The sequence below is a fragment of the Ovis aries genome, chromosome 18 (genome assembly GCF_016772045.2).
Source record: "Ovis aries strain OAR_USU_Benz2616 breed Rambouillet chromosome 18, ARS-UI_Ramb_v3.0, whole genome shotgun sequence".
NCBI classification, from domain to species: Eukaryota; Metazoa; Chordata; class Mammalia; order Artiodactyla; family Bovidae; genus Ovis; species Ovis aries.
The window spans coordinates 14307061-14327086 of record NC_056071.1 but is presented as its reverse complement, the minus strand read 5'-3'; the positions used below and the strand labels follow the sequence as shown (position 1 = coordinate 14327086).

The following is a 20026-nucleotide window of genomic DNA, read 5'->3' as shown; positions in this document are numbered from 1 at the left end:
CCTCCAACACCACAGTTCAAAAGCATCAATTCTTTGCCACTCAGCCTTCTTTGTGGTCCAACTCTCACATCCATTCATGACTACTGAAAAAAACATATCTTTGACTATACATACCTTTGTCAGCAAAGTGATGTTTCTGCTTTTTAATATGCTATCTCAGTTTGTCATAGCTTTTCTTCCAAGGAACAAGCTTAATTTCGTGGCTGCAGTCATCGTCCAGTGATTTTGGAGACCCAAAAAATAGTCTGTCACTATTTTCATTATTTCCCCATCTATTTGCCATGAAGTGATGGGACTTAATGCCATAACCTTAGTTTTTTGAATATTGAGTTTTAAGCTAACTTTATCACTCTCCTCTTTTACTTTCATCAAGAGGCTTCTTAGTTCCTCCTCACTTTCTGCCATAAGAGTGGTGTCATCTGCATATCTGAGGTTATTGATATTTCTCCCAGCAATCTTGATTCCAGCTTGAGCTTCATTCAGTCCAGTGTTTCTCATGATGTACTCTGCATAGAAGTTAAATAAGCAGGGTGACAATATGCAGCCTTGATTCACTGCTTTCCCAATTTTGAACCAGTCTTTAGTTCCATGTCTGGTTCTAACTATTGCTTCTTTACCTGCATACAGGTTTCTCAGGAGACAGGTAAGGTGGTCTGGTATTCATTCCCATCTCCTTAAGAATTTTCCACAGTTTGTTGTGATCCACACAGTCAAAGGCTTTAGCATAGTCAATGAAGCAGAAGTAGATGTTTTTCTAGAATTCCCTTGCTTTTCCTATGATCCAGCAGATGTTGGCAGTTTCATCTCTGGTCCCTCTGCCTTTTCTAAATCCAGCTTGAACATCTGGAAGTTCTTGGTTCACATACTGTTGAAGCCTAGCTTGAAGGATTTTGAGCATCACTTGACTAGCATGTGAAATGAGTGCAATTGTGCAGTAATTTGAACATTCTTTGGCATTGCCTTTCTTTGAGATTGGAATGAAAACTGGCCTTTTCCAGTCCTGTGGGCATTGCTGAGTTTTCCAAATTTGCTGACATATTGAGTGCAACACTTTCACAGCATCATCTTTTAGGATTTGAAATAGCTCAACTGGAATTCCATCACCTCCACTAGCTTTGTTCCTAATAATGTTCCTAAGGCCCACTTGACTTCACACTCCAAGACGTCTGGCTCTAGGTGAGTGATCACACCATCATGGTTATCTGGGTCATTAGGATCTTTTTGTACAGTTTTTCTATGTGCAGTTCTTCTTGCCACCTCTTCTTAATATCTTCTGCTTCTGTTAGGTCCATACCATTTCTGGCCTTTATTGAGCCCATCTTTGCATGAAATGTTCCCTTGGTATCTTTAATTTTCTTGATGAGCTCTCTAGTCTTTCCCATCCTATTGTTTGCCTCTATTTCTTTGCCTTGTTCACTTAGGCTTTCTTTTTTTTATTTTTTTTTTATTTTTGCTTTATTTTACTTTACAATACTGTATTGGTGAGATGGATGAAACACTTAGGCTTTCTTATCTCTCTTTGCTATTCTTTGAAACTGCGTTCAGATGGGTGTATCTTTTTCTCCTTTGCCTTTCACTTCTCATCTTTTCTTAGCAGTTTGCCTGACACGTATTAATAGGTGATAGGGGTTGAATTAATGAGTGAGTAAATAAAGGAACACTTTCTTGCCAGTGTGCACGTGCATACACACTCACACACACATACACACAATAGCAGTTAGCGTTTGCTTTCCATACACTATCATTTAATCCTCCCCAGCCCCACGAGAGTCCCTCCCAGCCCCAAGTGGTACACTGATACCATTTAACAGACAAGGAGATTAAAGCTTGCAGTTGGAAAGGAAAGGCTGTTGGAGCTGTGGGAGGGCCTCAGTGCCTATCTTCTCTTTAAAAAAATTTTTTTTATTGATCATTTATTTATTTACTTGGCTGCCTCGGGTATTAGTTGTGGCATGTGGGATCTTCTGTTGTGGCATGTAGACTCACTAATTGTGGTGTGCGGGCTTAGTTGATCCAACAGATGTAAGATCTTAGTTCCCCACCCAGGGATCGAACCTACATCCCCTGCATTGCGAGGAAGATTCTTAACCATTGGACCACCAGGGAAGTCCAGGTACCCGACTTCTTGACTACAACATTGTGTTGCACCTTGGGACAATACACAGGCCCTCTGTTAAAGAAAAAGTGGCATCAGCAGGTCCTAAGTGACTTTTCAACAGCGTGCAATAAAACTGTGGCTCAGTCATGAAGTGAAAGTTGATCAGTTGTGTCTCACTCTTTGCGACCCCATGGACGATACAGTCTATGGAATTCTCCAGGCCAGAGTTCTGGAGCGGGTAGCTATTCCTTTCTCCAGGGGATCTCCCCAACCCAGGGATCGAAGCCAGGTCTCCCACAATGCAGGCGGATTCTTTACCGTCTGAGCCACCAGGGAAGCTCTTGTCTACTTGCTCCGTCTCCAAAGGAGAAACTGCAGAGCCCGACTCTAGAGGACCTTCATTTTTAGGGGAATGAAATCTGCCCGGGTTGATACCTTCCCCAACCCTCTCCCCACTCATACCCCTGATGCCATCCATCACCAGGTTCCGTTGACTTTCCACCTAAATATCTCTCAGACATCCTGCACGTGGCCTCTCACGCTCCAGTCTCTCCTGACCCCTCCAAGTTGTCATCCACCCTAGGATGTGTTCACAATGTGTCTAATCCCGATAGACGGAGGCTGAGCCCTTGACCTGGCCACCAGCCCCGTGAGTCTGTGCCCTCCAGGCTCTCCCCACACCTGCCGCCCTGTTCCCGCCACACCAGCCTCACCTCTCCAGCGTCCTTTTGGTCCTCTGTATTCCCAGGACTTTGCACTTGCTGTTCCCATTTCGGGGATTCTGATCCCATCTTCAGACGTCAGCTCACACATCACTTCCCCAAGGACATTTTCCTGACATCCCTAGGGCACCCCCTCCACAGCATGTTGCTCTCTGTGTCATAATCAGTGCGTGACCTTTGTAGGAGTTATCACTGTCCCCAGAAGCTCCGTGAGGCAGGGACCCTATCTCTTTTCCCATGCCCTTGTATTCAGTTGGCCAAAAAGTTCATTCAGGTTTTTCCATAAGATGTTACAGAAAACCCTGACAGACTTTTTGGCCAACCCAGTATGTGGCTGGTGCTCAGTATACCCATCTGATAAACGATGGGTTACATGGATGAGAAAGGCTCTGAAGCTGGGAAAGATTGAAGGCAGAAGGAGAAGAGGGAGACAGCAGATGAGATGGTTGGATGACATCTCTGATTCAATGGACATGAACTTGGGCAAACTCCAGGAGATGGTGAGGGACAGGGAGGGCTGGCGTGCTGCAGTCCACGGGATGGCAAAGAGCCAGACATGACTGAGTGACTGAATGACAACACGTGGAGGGCTGGACAGGCACTGCCCAGCTCAGCACGGTTTGCTGCCTCTCCTAAAGCCATCGTCACCCACAGTCCCTCCCAGGGTTTTGGCCTGTGTTTGACGCACTCACAGACACTGGCTGGTGGAGCTGTAGGGTAAGGGAGTTAAGAGAAGGCGAGGTTTGGAAAAAGAACAAGACGGGCACTTTCCAGGAACAGATCACCTTTAATGAGGCGAGAAGGGGCGGCAGTCAGATTAGTGAGCTGCTGCACTAACCCAAGAAAAGAATAAGGATATATAGGCATGCATGTGGAAAGCTACTGTCTTAAGGGGGCCTGTTCTTCTCCAGGGTTGTTCGGAGTAGTTATCTTTTAAAAGGCTGGGGCGAGGAGTTCCGCCTGGGAGCTGGGTGTAATCAACCTTAATGTCCATTTTTTCTTCAGGTGAGAGGGTTCTTTGTTTTGCATAGAATGGTGGGGAGTACCCGGAGGGGAGTTTAACTGCGGGCTGTTTTGAACCTTGTAACTTTCCTTCAGGAGCAGGAGCTCCACCTGGGCTGAGTGTCCGGCTGGCTCCGGGTGGCTTTCCTGTGTGTGGAGGAGAGTCTTCTCCTGACACTGAATCAGAGTCTGCTGGCCCAGCGGCTCCACTGCCCTGCCCTGTGCCTTTGGGTCAGGTCTTGACTTGCCCGTCTTCCTGGCAGGTGTCTTGCTGTTTGGGCAGAGTGCATCGTCACCACCCCCCACCTCTGCACTTCCCACTCTTCCATGGGGGGCCGTTAGCCCACCCTGGGACCCGGTTCATGCCTCCAGCGTCGGCTTCTCTGCCAAGCCGCCTCCACCATTTGCGAGCCAGCGGTCGGTTTCTGCCACATTTTTCCTAATTAGAGGCTTGTGCCTTTCGGCGTAATGTTATTACGAGGAGCCTGGTGATCTGCGAGTCCTTGTTCCGCAGGCTGAACGGCTGAGTGTGTTTTATCATGCTATTTGTCTTCCAAGCTATGCTCCCCCATTGTGTGAATTTCCCGTTAGAGTCTTTCTTGATTCCATGGCCCAGGAAACTGTCTGCCGTCCCAGCCTCTTGGAATCCTGTGCCAGGCTGTGGGTCTGATGCAGCCGTGCCACAGGAGTTGTGTTTACAGGTCCCCAGGGGACGCGTCAGTGGCGTCACTGTGTTTGTATCGTCTTTGATGGAGGACACACTGGGGATTACGTCTGTTATTCAGCCACAGCTCCCCATCTCAAGTTATTTCAGCAAAGTGCCTGAAGTGAGCATACGTGAGGGCACCTGGCACCATGCCTGGTTCACTGTCGATGCCCCTCGTGCTTTTGGAAAAAAGGGAGGGAGGGAGGGAATAACTAGAAGACAGCATTTCCCAGCAGGGGCTCCTTGGAACACGAATCCTCTGCGATGCCCAAAGAAGGACAATTCAGCAACATTAACAGGGAGGAGTGGTTCCATGGGTAAATAAGTTGGGAAACTGTCTGTATGCTGTGATGCTCTTGGAGATTCATAGACTATGTCTGTGTTAAAGGCTCTGAGAAGGCCAGCTGTATGGAAAGCTGGCTGACTTTGTTTCTTATACATTTCTCAGACTTCTGTGATCCTGGCACTCTTACTCAGGTCAGCTCTTTAGGCAGTTGTGAAATGTTGCCACAGTACAGGCTAGAAGGTGGCGAGGATTATGGGAGGTTCAAAGGCTAGAAGGTGGCGAGGATTATGGGAGGTTCAAAGGGATGCCGTGAGGACCCCAGAGGAAAGATTCGAAGACAGGTGCATGAAGGATGCAGCTTTTCTGCCTGATCTGGAAGGATGAGCAGGATACGCATGGATGGAGGGGAGAGGAAGGGCTTCTGGGCTGGGATGCCCGAGATGTGCGTAGTTTGGGGAACAGGATTTAGAGAAGATCGCGCTAGAAGACAGGCTGGTCTCAGCTCCCACACCCAGCCGAGTTCCTGGTAACCAAACCTGCCCAGTAAGTCTTTGGTAAAATTATGAATGAATTATTGAAGGTCTTCTCATTGCCCTCCTAGTGAGACTAGACTTTATTTTATGAGCACTTGTTTCCCAACCAGGGATTTGTGTCATTGTCACTTGTGGGCTTTCTTTTTTTTTTTTTAATAAAGCAGATAAAACTTATTTTAAAATGCAAATCTCATAAATGAAATGCTAATATTCAGAAAAGAAGTTAATCAATGAAAAAAAATTAGGAATGAAAAAAATGCTGTGGACTTTTCTTGAAACACACATATGCAGGGTCCCCATCCCTACAAATCATGATTCTCTGAGTCGACAGTGGGGGAAGAGAGCTGTGGGAGAGGTGATTCAGGCATCTGAACATCCTGAAAGCTTCCCAGGAGATTCTAAGTGAGCTCCCAGTTAAAAAACAAATGTCAGAGCTGAGGGAAGTCCCTTAGGGGGTTGATACCATGGGCTAACTTCCCTGGCAGTTGTGCATATAAGATAAAATGGGGGAGGTGACCTACTGATGAAATAAGGTTGGGAGTCTGTGACATGACTCTTTGAGATTTATACCAGCATTGTAAAAACGCTGAGAAGGCCTGCTGTAATGCCAGCACTTCCAGAAGTAGCATTAGAAAGTGTAAGTTTAGAGATGGGTATGTACGCACATCAGGTTGAGTGTTTGGCTTCATCATCTTTTCTAGACACTGCTGTTTCTCTGTTCAGACTTCCCAGGAATGAATTCTCCCGTGGTTAGTGGTTTTTATATTTTCTATTTTTTGGAGGCTTTTTTTTTTTGTGGTTTTAGTATTGCTTTTGTTGTTGTTTTCTTTCTTTTTCAGAACTGCGTAATTTTTATTTGGTTAGTTAGTTTTGCTGTGCCACATGGAATGTGGGATCTTCCTTAACGAGGGATTGGACCTGAGCGCCCTGCATTGGGAGCGTAGAGTCTTCACCACTGAATTGCTACGGAAGTTCCTCGTTGTGTTTTTGTGACTGCCAAATGAAGTCACCCTGGCCACCACTGGGATGGGGCACCCTGCTCCCAGAGAAGGTTCTAGAGAAGGCTAACATGAAGTTATAAAAGTGTCTTGTTTGCTTACCAAGAGCTCTTGATTTCTGTAGTCATTTTCTGTCTGCAGCCAGCATGAAAAGATGCAATATTTGGGGCTGAATGAGAGCCTGCTGTGTCCCAAGCTCCTTTCTCCACCTCCCAGTCCTGTGGAGATCACTTCCGACTTCATACTCCTGATGCTGTGAAATGACTAGGGTGGCCCCAGTTAGGAACTTGCAGGCTTGCAGATGCTAAGCATTCCTCTGTGGACTCTCTGTTCTTGCTTTAAATCAGCTAATGGGCAACCACACTGCTCCTCCTTGGTGGGGCTGTAGGGAGCTGGTGATCTTTAAAGAATCAGTGGAATTGTTGGGCTCTGGGTTGCCCTAACCGATCCATACCCATCTGACACTTGGGTTTCACTTTAGATGCTCATTTCCTATGTGGATGTTTGTTTGTTTGTTTTATAATTTATTTATTTTTAACTGAAGAATAATTGCTTTACAATATTGTGTTTGTCTCTGCCATACGTCAGCATGAAACAGCATTAGGTACACACATGGCCCCCTGCTCTTGAACCTCCCTCCCACCTCCCACCCCTCTAGGTTGTCACAGAGTCCTAGTCTGAGTCATACAGCAAATTCCCGTTGGCTACCTGTTATACATATGGTAGTGTATATGTTTCCATGGTAACCTCTCCATTCATCCCACCCTCTCCTTCTTCCCCCCACCCCACGTCCACAAGTCTGTTCCTTATGTCTGCGTCTCCATTGCTGCCTTGCAAATCGGTTCATCAGTGCCATCTTTCTAGTTTCCATATATATGCTAATATACGATATCTGTTTTTCTCTTTCTGACTCACTTCACTCTGTATAATGGGCCCTAGGTTCATCCGCCTCATTAGAGCTGACTCGGGTGCATTCCTTTTTATGGCTGAGTAATATTCCACTGTATATATGCACCACAGCTTCTTTATCCATTCATCTTTCAATGGACATTTACGGTGCTCCCACGTCCTAGCTGTTTGTGCTGATGGTTTCTCATTTGTTCACTCAAACTACGACCTTCTCTAACAAAGGAGGTGTTACCCTCCACCTATTACCTCACTGAAGATAAAGCCTGATGGTTACTCCTCTCAAAGTTGGCCGTGAGAGGGTGCTAGAAGGCCCCCGGGGCAGAGATTAGGGGATGGATCCTCTGTAGTGGTGAGACCACAGGGGGCCCAAGGCTGCCAATCTGGGGCCAAGTGTATGGTAGGTGCTCATTTCCAGAAGACTAATCAGCTCCATGGGCCTCCCCTCCCACCAGGATTTCTTCCACCCCTACCTACCTAAGGGATGGATTGGGCACCTCCAGAATCTGTGATAGAAAGGACCATGTTAACTAAGATCCCCACTTCCCTCACAGCCCATGAACTTGTGGAATATGATGTGATCATAAATCAGCCTGTATCTATAGCTAATGTTCCTAAAGGGACTATGACAATTCCCTTCCAAGGCTATGCAATTCATTTGTTTCCTTATTGGATTCTGTCATCTACCTTGTATGTATTAAGTATCTGCTCTTACTGGGCCTGCAATGCAGGGGACCGTGGTTCAATTCCTTGGTCGGGAAGATGTGCTGGAGAAGGGATAGGCTACTCACTCCAGTATTCTTGGGCTTCCCTTTGGCTCAGCTGGTAAAGAATCCGCCTGCAACACAGGAGACCTGGGCTTGTTCCCTGGTTTGGGAAGATCCCCCGGAGAAGGGAAAGGCTACCCACTTCAGTGTTCTGGCCTGGAGAATTCCATAGATTGAATAGACAATGGGGTTGCAAAGAATTGGACACGATTGAGCAACTTTCACTTTCTCTTACCGGGCATGATGCCTACCTCTGGGGTTGGAGCTGCTCCATCTCTTCAGCCCTAGAGCACTAGCTCCTCCTGGGGGACAGACAGGGGGACCCATACCAGGGCATCTGGTGGGGCTAGTGGCACTGGGATGACAGGCTGTCCTGGGCATGTGTGAACCAGCTCGGCGTCTGGTGAACATTCGCACTACCCCATGAAGCTTCATTTTTCTCAGGATTCACTCAACCTTTGCTGTGTCCTTACGCCTCCATGATGGTGCTTTTCCACATCTCCATTATTTCTTCCATCCTCTTTCATCTTTTTTTGGTCATGACTTGAGTACTGTTGCTTATCTCACCCAGATCCCCTCATCTCTGTTCTCTTCTGCTTGTGGGTCTCCTATGTTGAGAAGCACTTCATGGTAGCTCAACTTTCAGGAAAATACTGTTCTGTTGACTTGAGTCCCCACCCAGAAACCTAAAGATTTAAAGATGAGTCCCAGAGTGCAGGCAGAATTGAGTTCAAATCCACCCTCCTTCACCTCTTGGTTTTGCATTCTGGGATGTAGATGATTGGGTTTCAGCCTCTCAAGGGAGCCTTGGTTTCCTTGTGTCTAGGAGGATGGTAAGACCATCCCCTAGTGTAATAGTTGTGAGAGTTAAAAAGAAACTTCACCACGGTGCCCATTCACCACTGGTTGCCAGGCAGATGTCAGCTGTCTTTGTCATAATTCCTGAGCAGTTGCATAGACTGGCCCCATCTGCCCTCTTGGGGAATGTTAGCCATGCTGTATTGACAACAATGTTATTAAAGAGAAAGTCAAGGTCAATTTCAGTAGAGAGACTTAAGGCAGAGAGATTTGAGGGTCAATGGTAGTATAACTGAGCCCCCACAGTGAACACTCCTCAGGGTACCTCTAATTGCCAGGACAAGCAGTGGACAAGGACTTGTGCCCCCTGACCCCCTGACCCCCTGACCTGCTGAACAGCCCTCTGCAAGAGGGGAATCTTTCTGGAAAGCCCTTGGCCTCCAGGAGCTCTGCTCACCTTCCCCAGTCTCTTCCACGCTCTGTTGATGCACCACATCTAATCACAGACATTCGAACAGCGAGTCTGAGGGCCTCCCAATGCAAGGGCTCTTTCCCTAATATGGCCAAGAATTACTTCTACTATATTAATTATTATTGAAAGTGAAAGTGAAGTCACTCAGTCGTGTCCAACTCTTTGCGACATCATGGACTGTAGCCTGGCAGGTTCCTCCATCCATGGAATTTTCCAGGCAAGAACACTTAAGTGGGTTTTAATTCCTATCAAACTCTTTTTAATGAAGTATACCTGATGGCTCAGAGGTTAAGAATCCGCCTGCCAATGCAGGAGACTCAGGTTCAATCCCTGAGTGGAGAAGATCCCCTGGAGAAGGAAATGACAGCCCACTCCAGTATTCTTGTGTAGGAAATCCCATGGACAGAGGAGCCTGGGAAGCTACAGTCCATAGGGTCACAAAAGAGTTGGACGTGACCTAGCAACTAAATAACAACAACAGATAGTTAATTTACGATATTCTGTTTCAGATGTACACAGTGATTCAGATATGCACATACGTGTGTGTATCTATATTCTTTTTTCTATTCATTTCCGTTATAGTTGTTACAAGATATTGAAAATAGCTCCTTGTGCTATACAGTAAATCCTTGCCATTAAGCCTATCAGACTCTTAGCTGCATTCTAGAAGCACTGGGTAACATGCCTTTTGTTTTTTTTTGGCTGCTCTAGGTATTTGTTGCAGCACACAGGATCTTCCATCTTTCTTGTGTCCTGTCTGATCTAATTGCTGCATGCAAATTCTCCTAGTTGTGGCATGTGGAATCCAGTTCCATGACCAGAGATCGAACCCAGGCCCCCTGCATTGGGAGTGTGGAGTCTTAGCCCCTGGACCACCAGGGAAGTCCCTGGGCAACGTGCTTTATAGGCAGCCAGTCTCATTTCATGGTTGTGGCAATCCGTGGGATGGAGTGATGTACTCAGGTCACACACCTACTCAGCCTTGAAGCCAGAGTTCTAATCCCAGTGACCCCGCTCCTTAGACCAGGCTCTTAGCCATTATTTTATGCAGCCTCATTGAGTGAAACCTTTTCTGTGGTACAGGGCTCTTCTGTAGGCTCTCCAGTCCTGCCTTTCTTTCACCCCTCTGTCCTTCCCTTTTCTGAGGCTCCCCAGGTGGTACTAGTGGTAAAGAACCCACCTGCCAATGCAGGAGACATAAGAGACGTGGGTTCAATCCCTGTGTCAGGAAGATCCCCTGGAGAGGGCTGCAGCCCAATCCAGTGTTCTTGCCTGGACAATCCCACGGACAGAAGAGGCTAGCGGGCTACAGTCCATGGGGTCACAAAGAATCGGACATGACTGAAGTGACTTAGCACGCACGTCCATCCCTTTTCCCCTTCTGCTCTTTGTAAACGACATGCACTAAGCCCTTACTTGTGTCACATCTAGCCATTTTTCCTAAGCACAGTGGGAATTTTTTATCATTATTATTCTTTACTCTGATAATTGAGCCACACTTTGGTTACCAGAGGCAGAGTACCTGCTTAGACCTCAGGCCAACATCAGCACCTCTCAGAACCCAGACCAGAATGGCACAGTGGTTCTAAGCAGACTGTGTGGCAGCAGGTGCCAGGGTTTGAGTTTCTGCTCTGCTCCCCTAGCCAAGGGACCACTGTCTTCTCACCTGTAAATGGAGGATTTTAATCCTACCAGAGGGCTTCCCTGGTAGCTCAGATGGTAAATAATCTGCCTATAATGCAGGAGACCTGGGTTCAGTCCCTGAGTTTGGAAGATCCCTTCGAGAAGGGAATGGCTACCTAATCCAGTATTCTTGCCTTGAGAATCCTGTGGAGAGAGGAGCCTGGTGGGCTATAGTCCATGGGGTTGCAGAGTTGGACACAACTGAGGAACTGAAACACAGTCATCCCAGGAATGTAATTTTGTCGTGAGACTCATGCAAGTGGGCGTGTAAGCAGTTAGACTGGTACTTGGCACACAGGACATGTTCTGCCAGGGTGAATCCTCAGGCCTTCTCCAAATCTGCCTTTCTCCCTCCTGCAGGACCCACAGGTTTCTAGGAAACCCCACCGTAGAGTAGGGGGTCCCCAACCTCCAGGATCTAATGCCTGATGATCTGAGGTAGAGCTGATATAATAGAAATAAAGCACACGAAAGTTCCTGAATCATCCTGAAACCATCCCCCACCCCCAACCCAGGAAAAATTGTCTTCCATGAAACAGGTCCCTGGTGCCGAAAGAGTTAGGGACTACTGTCCCACAGGACTGCCTTCCCAAGCCTGTTCTTGTTGCTGTTCCACTGCTAAGTCGGGTCCGATACTTTGTGACCCCATGGACTGCAGCATGCCAGGCTTCACTGTCCTTCACTACGCCCCAGAGTTTGCTCAAATTCACATCCATGTCCTCATCCTCTGTCGCCTCTTTCTCCTCTTGCCCTCCGTCTTTCCCAGCATCAGGGTCTTCTCCAGTGAGTTGGCTCCTCGCATCAAGTGGTCAAAGCCTAGCCGTGGAAAACTTGTCTTCCCTGCAGAGGGCTCCCCTGCCACCCTTCCCAGCTTTGAATCATTCCACCAGTAGCAGCACTCAGCCCCTGATGAGAGGTGAAAAGGTTTCCCCAGCTGGGAAGCTGCATGATACAGGCCCACCTGCCTCCCATGCCAGCTCCAAACCTCTGAGGCTAAATCAGAAGGTGGGAGGCAAATGGCTGCAGGAGTCTGTAGGTGTTTGGCAGCCTGGTGTGGCCTCGGTTCACCAGTCTAGGCCACCTCATTACCAGCTGCTACCTTGGAAAGTTACAAGTTTTGTGGGCTTAACACTCCATTTGCATGAAAAAGCTTGGAAGACTGGGAATAGCCCTAAGATCAAGCTAATTAATACCCCTTAAGTTGGGGCTCTGTAGGGTAGACTGAGCCTTTTAACGGGAATCTTCTTTACGAACACTACAAGTCATTGCAATAAAGCCCAGAAAGGGAGGAAGAACCTAAGAGGAAAATAGCCAAACACGAGAGGAAGCTGTCATTTCTGGAGGCAAGTGGGTCAGGTAGACAGGGGAAAAGAGATTGTCCTTTATGCAAATACGTCCCACTCAGTCTTCCCTGGGCCTCCAGTTAGATAATTCTCAAACTTAATGATTTTCACATCTAATCCAAGGCAAAATTAGTCATTTGATATTAAGACAAAAGCAGGCAGGCTCCTATCTTGACAAGAAATCCTTCCTACTGAAATGGAATTATCTCTGGAATAATTAGAATGCTTGCTGAAGTATGAAAGTGTTCTATTAGCTGGAGTTGTCTTTGTTGAGAAGCGCCCTCCTTGTCCCCAGGTAAACCATAATGGCCACGGTCAAGAAAAACGAAATAGGAAGGCTGTGAGAAAGTTGGCTTAAAGCTCAACATTCAGAAAACTAAGATCATGGCGTCTGGTCCCATCATGTCATGGCAAATAGATGGGGAAACCGTGGAAACAGTGACAGACTTTATTTTCTTGGGCTCCAAAATCACTGCGGACAGTGACTGCAGCCACTAAATTAAAAGACACTTGCTCCTTGGAAGTAAAGCTAGACCGAGTATTAAAAAGCAGAGACATCACTTTGCTGACAAAGATCTGTCTAGTTAAAGCTATGGTCTTTCCAGTAGTCATGTATGGATGTGAGACTTGGATCATAAAGAAGGTTGAGCACCAAAGAATTGATGCTTTCAAACTGTGGTGCTGAAGAAGGCTCTTTAGAGTCCCTTGGACTGCAAGGAGATCAAACCAGTCAATCCTAAAGGAAATCAGTCCTTAAATATTCACTGGAAGGACTGATGCTGAAGCTCCAATACCTTGGCCACCTGATGTGGAGGGCCGACTCTTTGGAAAAGACCCTGATGCTGGGAAAGATTGAAGGCAGGAGGAGAAGGGGACGACAGAGGATGAGATGATTGGATGGCATTGCTGACTCAAAGGACATGAGTTTGAGCAAGCTCCAGGAGATGGTGAAGGACAGGGAAGCCTGGTGTACTTCAGTCAATGGAGTCACAAAGAGTTGCACACGACTTTGTAAGTGAACAACAACAAATAGATAATGTGATCAAACTTGCATTCTCATTGGTGTCATTTTTGAGCCAGAGAACACAGCTGGATATTGATGGTGTCAGCTCAATGGCAGTATTTGTGAACAAGTGTGGCTGTGGTGCTTTTTCTTTGGAAGTTCCCAGAACTAAAGAATCTTCACAGTAACAAGGAAAGTGAAGCCTCCAATAAAGATATGGCAAAGGATGGTTTTCCTAGAATGTCACCAACCTGCCTACTGATTGTCAACAGTATTTCCAGAGTTTAGATACCTTAATGCCAAAAGACTACAGTGATGGAGCAACAGTGTTATTACCTGCCAAAACATGAACAGCTGGGGGCTTTCAAATTCATTTATTTGCACTGTGGTGGTTCAGGTAATCCATACCACTCTCTGTGAGGCTTGGTACTTCGTGACATAATCAACCCATCCCTTGTCACAGATGCATTGTACCATCACAATGTGTTAAACCAGCCTTTACTCGTTAGCAGTGATTTATGATGATGGAGTCTTAACATCCCAGGGGTTTTTGTTCATGAAGACATATACTTACCTCGTTACCTTCTGTTTATGCCCAGCGTATTCATCTTTTATATTTGTTGAACAGTGCACATTTTTAAACATTACACAATCAACATTGCTCTAAATAGTTGTACAATACTCAATAATGTGGATTTAACAAAGGGAAACTTTCCAACATTTAAACACAGATTTTAAATGTAACCTCTTCTAGACAATTATTCAAAATGACATTTTGAAAAAAAGATTATTATAAATGTTTGAAATCATATAAAAAGTGAACAAAACACACTCGTAAAGGCCTGTGCAATTGCAATAAAGTAGGTATGTGAATAAAGTAGCTGCATGGATACCATGGATTCAGAGTTGTTTTCCCTTATCTTCATTCTTATTCATACTCTTTTTAAAGGGCTTCCCAGGTGATGCTAGTGGCAAAGAATCCACCTGCCAATGCAGGAGATGGAAGAGATGCAGGTTTGATCCCTGGGTTGGGAAGATCCCCTAGAGTAGGAAATGGCAACCCACTCCAGTATTCTTGCCTGGAAAATTCCATAGGCATGGGAGGCTGGTGATTTAAGTCCATGGGGCAGCAAAGAGTCGGACACAACTGAACCAACAACACCCTTTTTAAAGTTTTTGTTTTATTTTGTGCATGCGTGTGCATGCATTTTTTTAGTCCAAGCATTGCCTTCCTAAGGTTTTAGTAGTTTCTCAGAGGGCAAAGCATCTGCCTGCAACGTGGGAGACCCAGGTTGAATCCCTGGGTTGGGAAGATCCTCTGGAGAAGGAAATGGCAACCCACTCCAGTATTCTTGCCTGGAGAAGCAAGCGGATGGAGGAGTCCATGGGATCGCAAAGAGCTGGACACGACTGAGTGACTTCACTTTCTGAAACCCCTGCAGAGCCACTGAGGCCACCAGCTCCGGTTATCGTCTGATTGCTTCTTGGCTGGAATATAGAATTGGATTGCTCAGTGCAGGGTGATCCTGCGCCTCCAATCATTTAGCTCAGTCCATTCCAATAACTAAGTTCCTTTCATTATGTCAAAGGCTGCTTAAGTCCCTGTCTCATATATAGATTTTCATTTTTGAAACTTGGTATCTTTCCCAGAAATGATAAGTTTTAAGTTGTGTGTATCTGCCAGTTTCTGACCCATTGTTCTGTCGTTTTGATTAATTGAGCATGTCTGTTAACATTATTAAAAACTTTTGTATCTTCTGTTATTATTTTATTCTAATTAGTTGGGCCATTTAGAGGCTTTGTCTCCTAGGAGACGAGATTGCGCCTGTGTAATTAGCGCTCCTCTTTAGGACAGCTGGCTAATTCATCACCTTGGTGAGCAGTGCTAGACTCAGCTCACTGGCTTATTTTGTGTGACCATGGGCCCTGATTGGTTTTTCCTAGCCTTGGGATGGTACCTGCTTCATCTGGGACTCTGTCTTTTTCTGTTCACACAGGTGGGATCGAGTATACCATGTGGCAAGTGCTCGACATCATTATGATTAGAGAACAGTGGTCCCCTAACTTGTCACTGGTATACCACTTTTACCCACTTCTGCCTTACCTCCTTACCAGCTGTACCATTATTTACATGACTTCTCTTTAAGTAACTGTAAATCTATTTGTTTTTCTTCTAGTTGCGGCGAGCAGGGGTGACTCTTTATTGTGATACATAGCTTCTCATTGCGATGGCTTCTGTCTTTGCAGAGCAGGGGCTCTGGAGCGTGGGCTCAGTAGTTACGGTACACAGGCTTAGTTGCTCCACAGTCTGTGGGATCTTCCCAGACCAGGGATTGAGCCCATGTCCCCTGCATTGGCAGGGAGATTCTTAACCACTGGACCACTAGGGAAGTCCTAAACCTACTTGTTTTAACCTAGCATCATCTTCAGTTATTGTAGCCATGAGACCAAACCCTTGATTTATCAGTTTTATTTAACTTTTTTTTTTTTTTACTAAGTGTACATCTAAATAATAGCATAAATATGTGAACGATGGGTGTGTCCTGGTATCCCCAGACTCCCTTGCATACTGCCAGGACATGTCATCACTCTGCAGCTGAAGAGATCTGGTCAAAGACCCTGTACCAAGGATTCTAATGGCTGAAAATATCCAAATAACGTAATTACTTTCAAAGGATTTTAAGAATACCAAATCTCTCACTTGTGAAAGCACAGAATTAACGTGAAATCCTAGTGGTTTATGAAACCACATGCTTAAAAAACAGAGTATAATACAATAAGATTGAAATGAACCAGCTCAACAAAAACATGCTTCAGTTCCATTGGTAATTAAAGTGGTAAACAAGCCACGAAGTATTTTTGCCTACCATTAATCCTCATTTGAACCCTGAGCACCAGGGCAGCTTCTAGGTTGCCTTGAGTGATGAGGAAAGACCACTGGAGGAAGGAGGAACAGATGGAGCAAAGATCTGGGACCAGCACATCCTAATGGAGGGACGATCCCCCAGTGCACAGACCTGGGTTGGGGGGACCAGGTCCAGCTGCAGTGGGGCCAGAGTGAGGATGGAGCGTGATCAAAAGTGTGATCAGACAGCTGAGGGGCAGACGGTGGACCATCATGCCACGTGTGGATTTGGGCCATTCTGGAGTTCTGAATAGGAAAATAATTAGAGCTGGTCCCACTGGCTACTGTATAGGGAAGGGCTGTATTAGATCAGGAGTAAAAATAGTAAAGAAGACCCTGGTTTTCCCCACATGAGAGATCATGGAAGCTTGGCCAGGTACCTAAGGTTGTAAGAAGGAAGGGCAGGACAGAGGTTGGATTATATATATACACATACATACACACACATATATGTGAAATACACCCGCACACACACCCACATATATATATATATATATGCATATACATACACGGGGCTTCCTGGGTGGCATAGTAGTAAAGAATCTGTCTGCCATCACAGGAGATGCAAGAGACTCAGATTCAATTCCTGGGTCAGGAATATTCACTGGAGTAGGAAACGGCAACCCACTCCAGCATTCTTGCCTGGGAAATTCCATGGACAGAGGAGCCTGGGGGACTACAGTCCATGGGGTCACAAAGAATTGGACACGACTGAGTGACTAAGAAAAGCACATGCATACACTAACATTGCATTTTTCTTGAAACTGTTAAGATTAAATGTATCTTTAAAAGGATAGATACATGTATATGTGTAACTGAATCACTGCTGTACATTTGAAACTAACACAGTATTTTAAATCAACTATACTCCAATGCAAAATAAAAAAATAAAATGAGTTAAAAGGAAGATTATATTTTCTCAGCACGTGCAGTTATAAATATTTATCACAGGTATATTGATATATCCACTTTGTCGCTGTTCAGCCACTAAGTCATGTCCAACTCCCTGCAGCCTCATGGACTGTAACACATCCGACTTCCCTGTTTGTCACCGTCTCCTGGAATTTACTCAAACTCGTGTCCACTGAGTCAGTGATGCCATCCAACCATCTCATCCTCTCATCCCCTTCTCCTCCTGCCTTCAGTCTTTCTCAGCATCAGGGTCTTTTCCAATGAGTCAGCTCTTAGCATCAGGTGGCCAAAGTACTGGAGGTCCAGCTTTAGCATCAGTTTTCCCAATGAATATTCAAGTTTGATTTCCTTTAGAATTAACTGGATTGACCTCTTGGCAATCCAAGGGACTCTCAAGAGTCTTCTCCGGGACCACAATTAGAAAGCACCAGTTCTTCAGTACTCAGCCTTCTTTATGGTCCAACTCTCACATCCATATGTGACTACTAGAAAAACCATAGCTTTGACTATATGGACCTTGTCGGCAAAGTGATGTTTCTGCTTTTTAATATACTGTCTAGGTTTGTTATAGCTTTTCTTCCAAGGAGCAAGCTGCATTAAATTTCATGGCTGCAGTCGTCCGCAGTGATTTCAGAGCCCAAGAAAATAAAATATAATGTATCTGTATATAACTTAGATATACTGATATAACATAAGTAATGCATTTATAATATATGATTAAGTTATATTTTACCTTTTATGAAACAAACCCCAAATGCCTCTTTCTATATGTTGGATAGAAATAAAAATTTTTGGAAGGCTTATAAAATAGTGTTTCCAGTGTGCTGTTTAAAAAAAAAAAAGACATTGTGTGGTTTTTCCTGCTTTAGTAGTTTTCAGTTTAGTTGACAAAATATTAGCGTGTATTTTGAAGCCAGAGTTTTCACAATTATGGCTGACTTACAGGTTATAGGCCTCGGCCTGAGCAACCAGGTACTGTTTACCGACTCCCGGTGCTGTTTACTGGGATGGGTCAAAGTGGGACCTCAGGGGCAGAAGGCCTGGGAATGCAGTATCTATGACCTTGGTCATCTGCTTCTCTCCCTGCAGTGATCCCCAAGGTCACCAAGCACCTGCTCTCAAACCCCGTGTTTACCTGTATCATCCTGGCCGCCTGCATGGAGATTGCAGTGGTGGCTGGCTTCGCTGCCTTCTTGGGAAAGTATCTGGAGCAGCAGTTTAACCTCACCACCTCTTCTGCCAACCAGCTGCTAGGTGAGTCTGTGTCACCCACCGGCCCCCGCCCTGCACAGGGAGGCTGCCCGTGCTTGGAATACCATAAGCATTGACGGACCAGTCAGACCGTGCTGCTCCTGCCGCAGAATATGCATGTGGTCTGTGTGCAGAAGAATTTCAGAGTGTTTTATTGGAGTAAGATTTACCCGCTTGCAGTTGCTTAAAGTACATGGTAACAAAGAGCTAAAATATAAAATGTGCATAGGAAGCATTGTGACAGGCCAGGAAGGCCATAAATTGGTGTAAACTGGAGAATTAGGGGGAAGATGTGATGAACAAAGAGGGGAATCAAGATGGATCTTGAAAGATTAGTACTGGGTTGACCAAAAAGATCATTCTGTCCATAAGATGTGATGGAAAAACCCAAGTGAACTTTTTGGCCAACCCCATAGGCTTTGCTCAGGAGCGTAAAAAAGCAAGAATATTCTCGGCAACGTGAAACCCATGGTCAACAGATATAGAGGTTAGAAGCCATTTGCTCGCCTCCATTTTTGTGCCCATGGCAGATATAAAATGGATCATAACACTCCTTCTCCCCAATCTCAAGTGTGGCCTTACCAGTCTTCTCAACAGTAAACCACAGACATCTGCCTCCAGTCCTTTGGAGTTGGCCTGCTAAAGAGAACCAGTTTCCGCGCATGAGAAGCAGGATTGCTAATACCTGATAGGGAACGTGATCTCACAGCACAAGCAGAGGGAAGGGTCAAGAATGACTTCCAGGTTTCTGGCTCAGACAGGGGGCGGTACCATTTGTGAAGGCTGAAAGTAGCAGAAAAGAATCAGATCTGTAGGGAAGGCGGTGAGTTCAGATGTGAAGTTGCTGAGTGTGAGGTGGCCGTGATGTATCCACGTGATGTCCTGTGCGTGGCTGGGGACTGGAGGAGGAGGTGTGGACCACATCAGTGTGTGCACGGTCACTGAGGACACGGGAGTGCAGTTTACAGAAGGATATTGTGTAGAAATAGAAGAGTGAAACCACCTGTGAGGAAATAGAGAGGCATAGAAGCATCTCCTGAAAGAACTCGTGGGTCACGGGGTGTCAAGGAAGAGATGACTCCAAGAAAGAAGCCATCAGCAGTGAGAGTGTCCACATGTGATGCAGCCTCACATGCCCTGCTGCTGCTGAGTCGCTTCAGTCGTGTCCGACTCTGTGCGTCACCATAGACAGCAGCCCACCAGGCTCCCCTGTCCCTGGGATTCTCCAGGCAAGAACACTGGAGTGGGTTGCCATTTCCTTCTCCAATGCAAGAAAGGAAAAGTGAAAGTGAAGTCGCTCAGTCGTCTCCGACTCCTAGCAACCCCATGGACTGCAGCCCACCAGGCTCCTCCATCCATGGGATTCTCCAGGTGAGAGTACTGGAGTGGGGTGCCATTGCCTTCTCACATGCCTTGGGTCCCTTCAATAAGCAGGATGTCTTTCAGCCAATGTCAGGGCTGTGTCCTTGAAGCTGCAGCAGGTAAGCCCGTGCTATGGTGTGAGGAGCAGCCCACAGGAGGCAAAGAATAGCTAGTGACTGCAGGACGCTTTCCCAAGCTTAGCAGTGGAAGGAGGAGTGGAGACATAGTGGGTGATGTGTGTTGCCATCAAGGGATTGGAGTAACGGTACTGTTGCTAAG

At 46.0% G+C, this 20026-nt stretch overlaps 1 protein-coding gene across 3 annotated transcripts in view; it reads left to right on the top strand.

Annotated features, from left to right (window-relative positions):
• SLCO3A1 (solute carrier organic anion transporter family member 3A1) overlaps nucleotides 1-20026 on the top strand; it is a 404171-nt gene that overhangs the window by 306672 nt on the left and 77473 nt on the right. For all 3 annotated transcript variants that reach the window (XM_060401578.1, XM_027957049.2, XM_012098412.5), the window contains exon 5: nucleotides 18224-18388. In XM_060401578.1, coding sequence (XP_060257561.1) covers nucleotides 18224-18388 — 165 coding nt within the window. The remainder of the gene's footprint in view (nucleotides 1-18223; nucleotides 18389-20026) is intronic.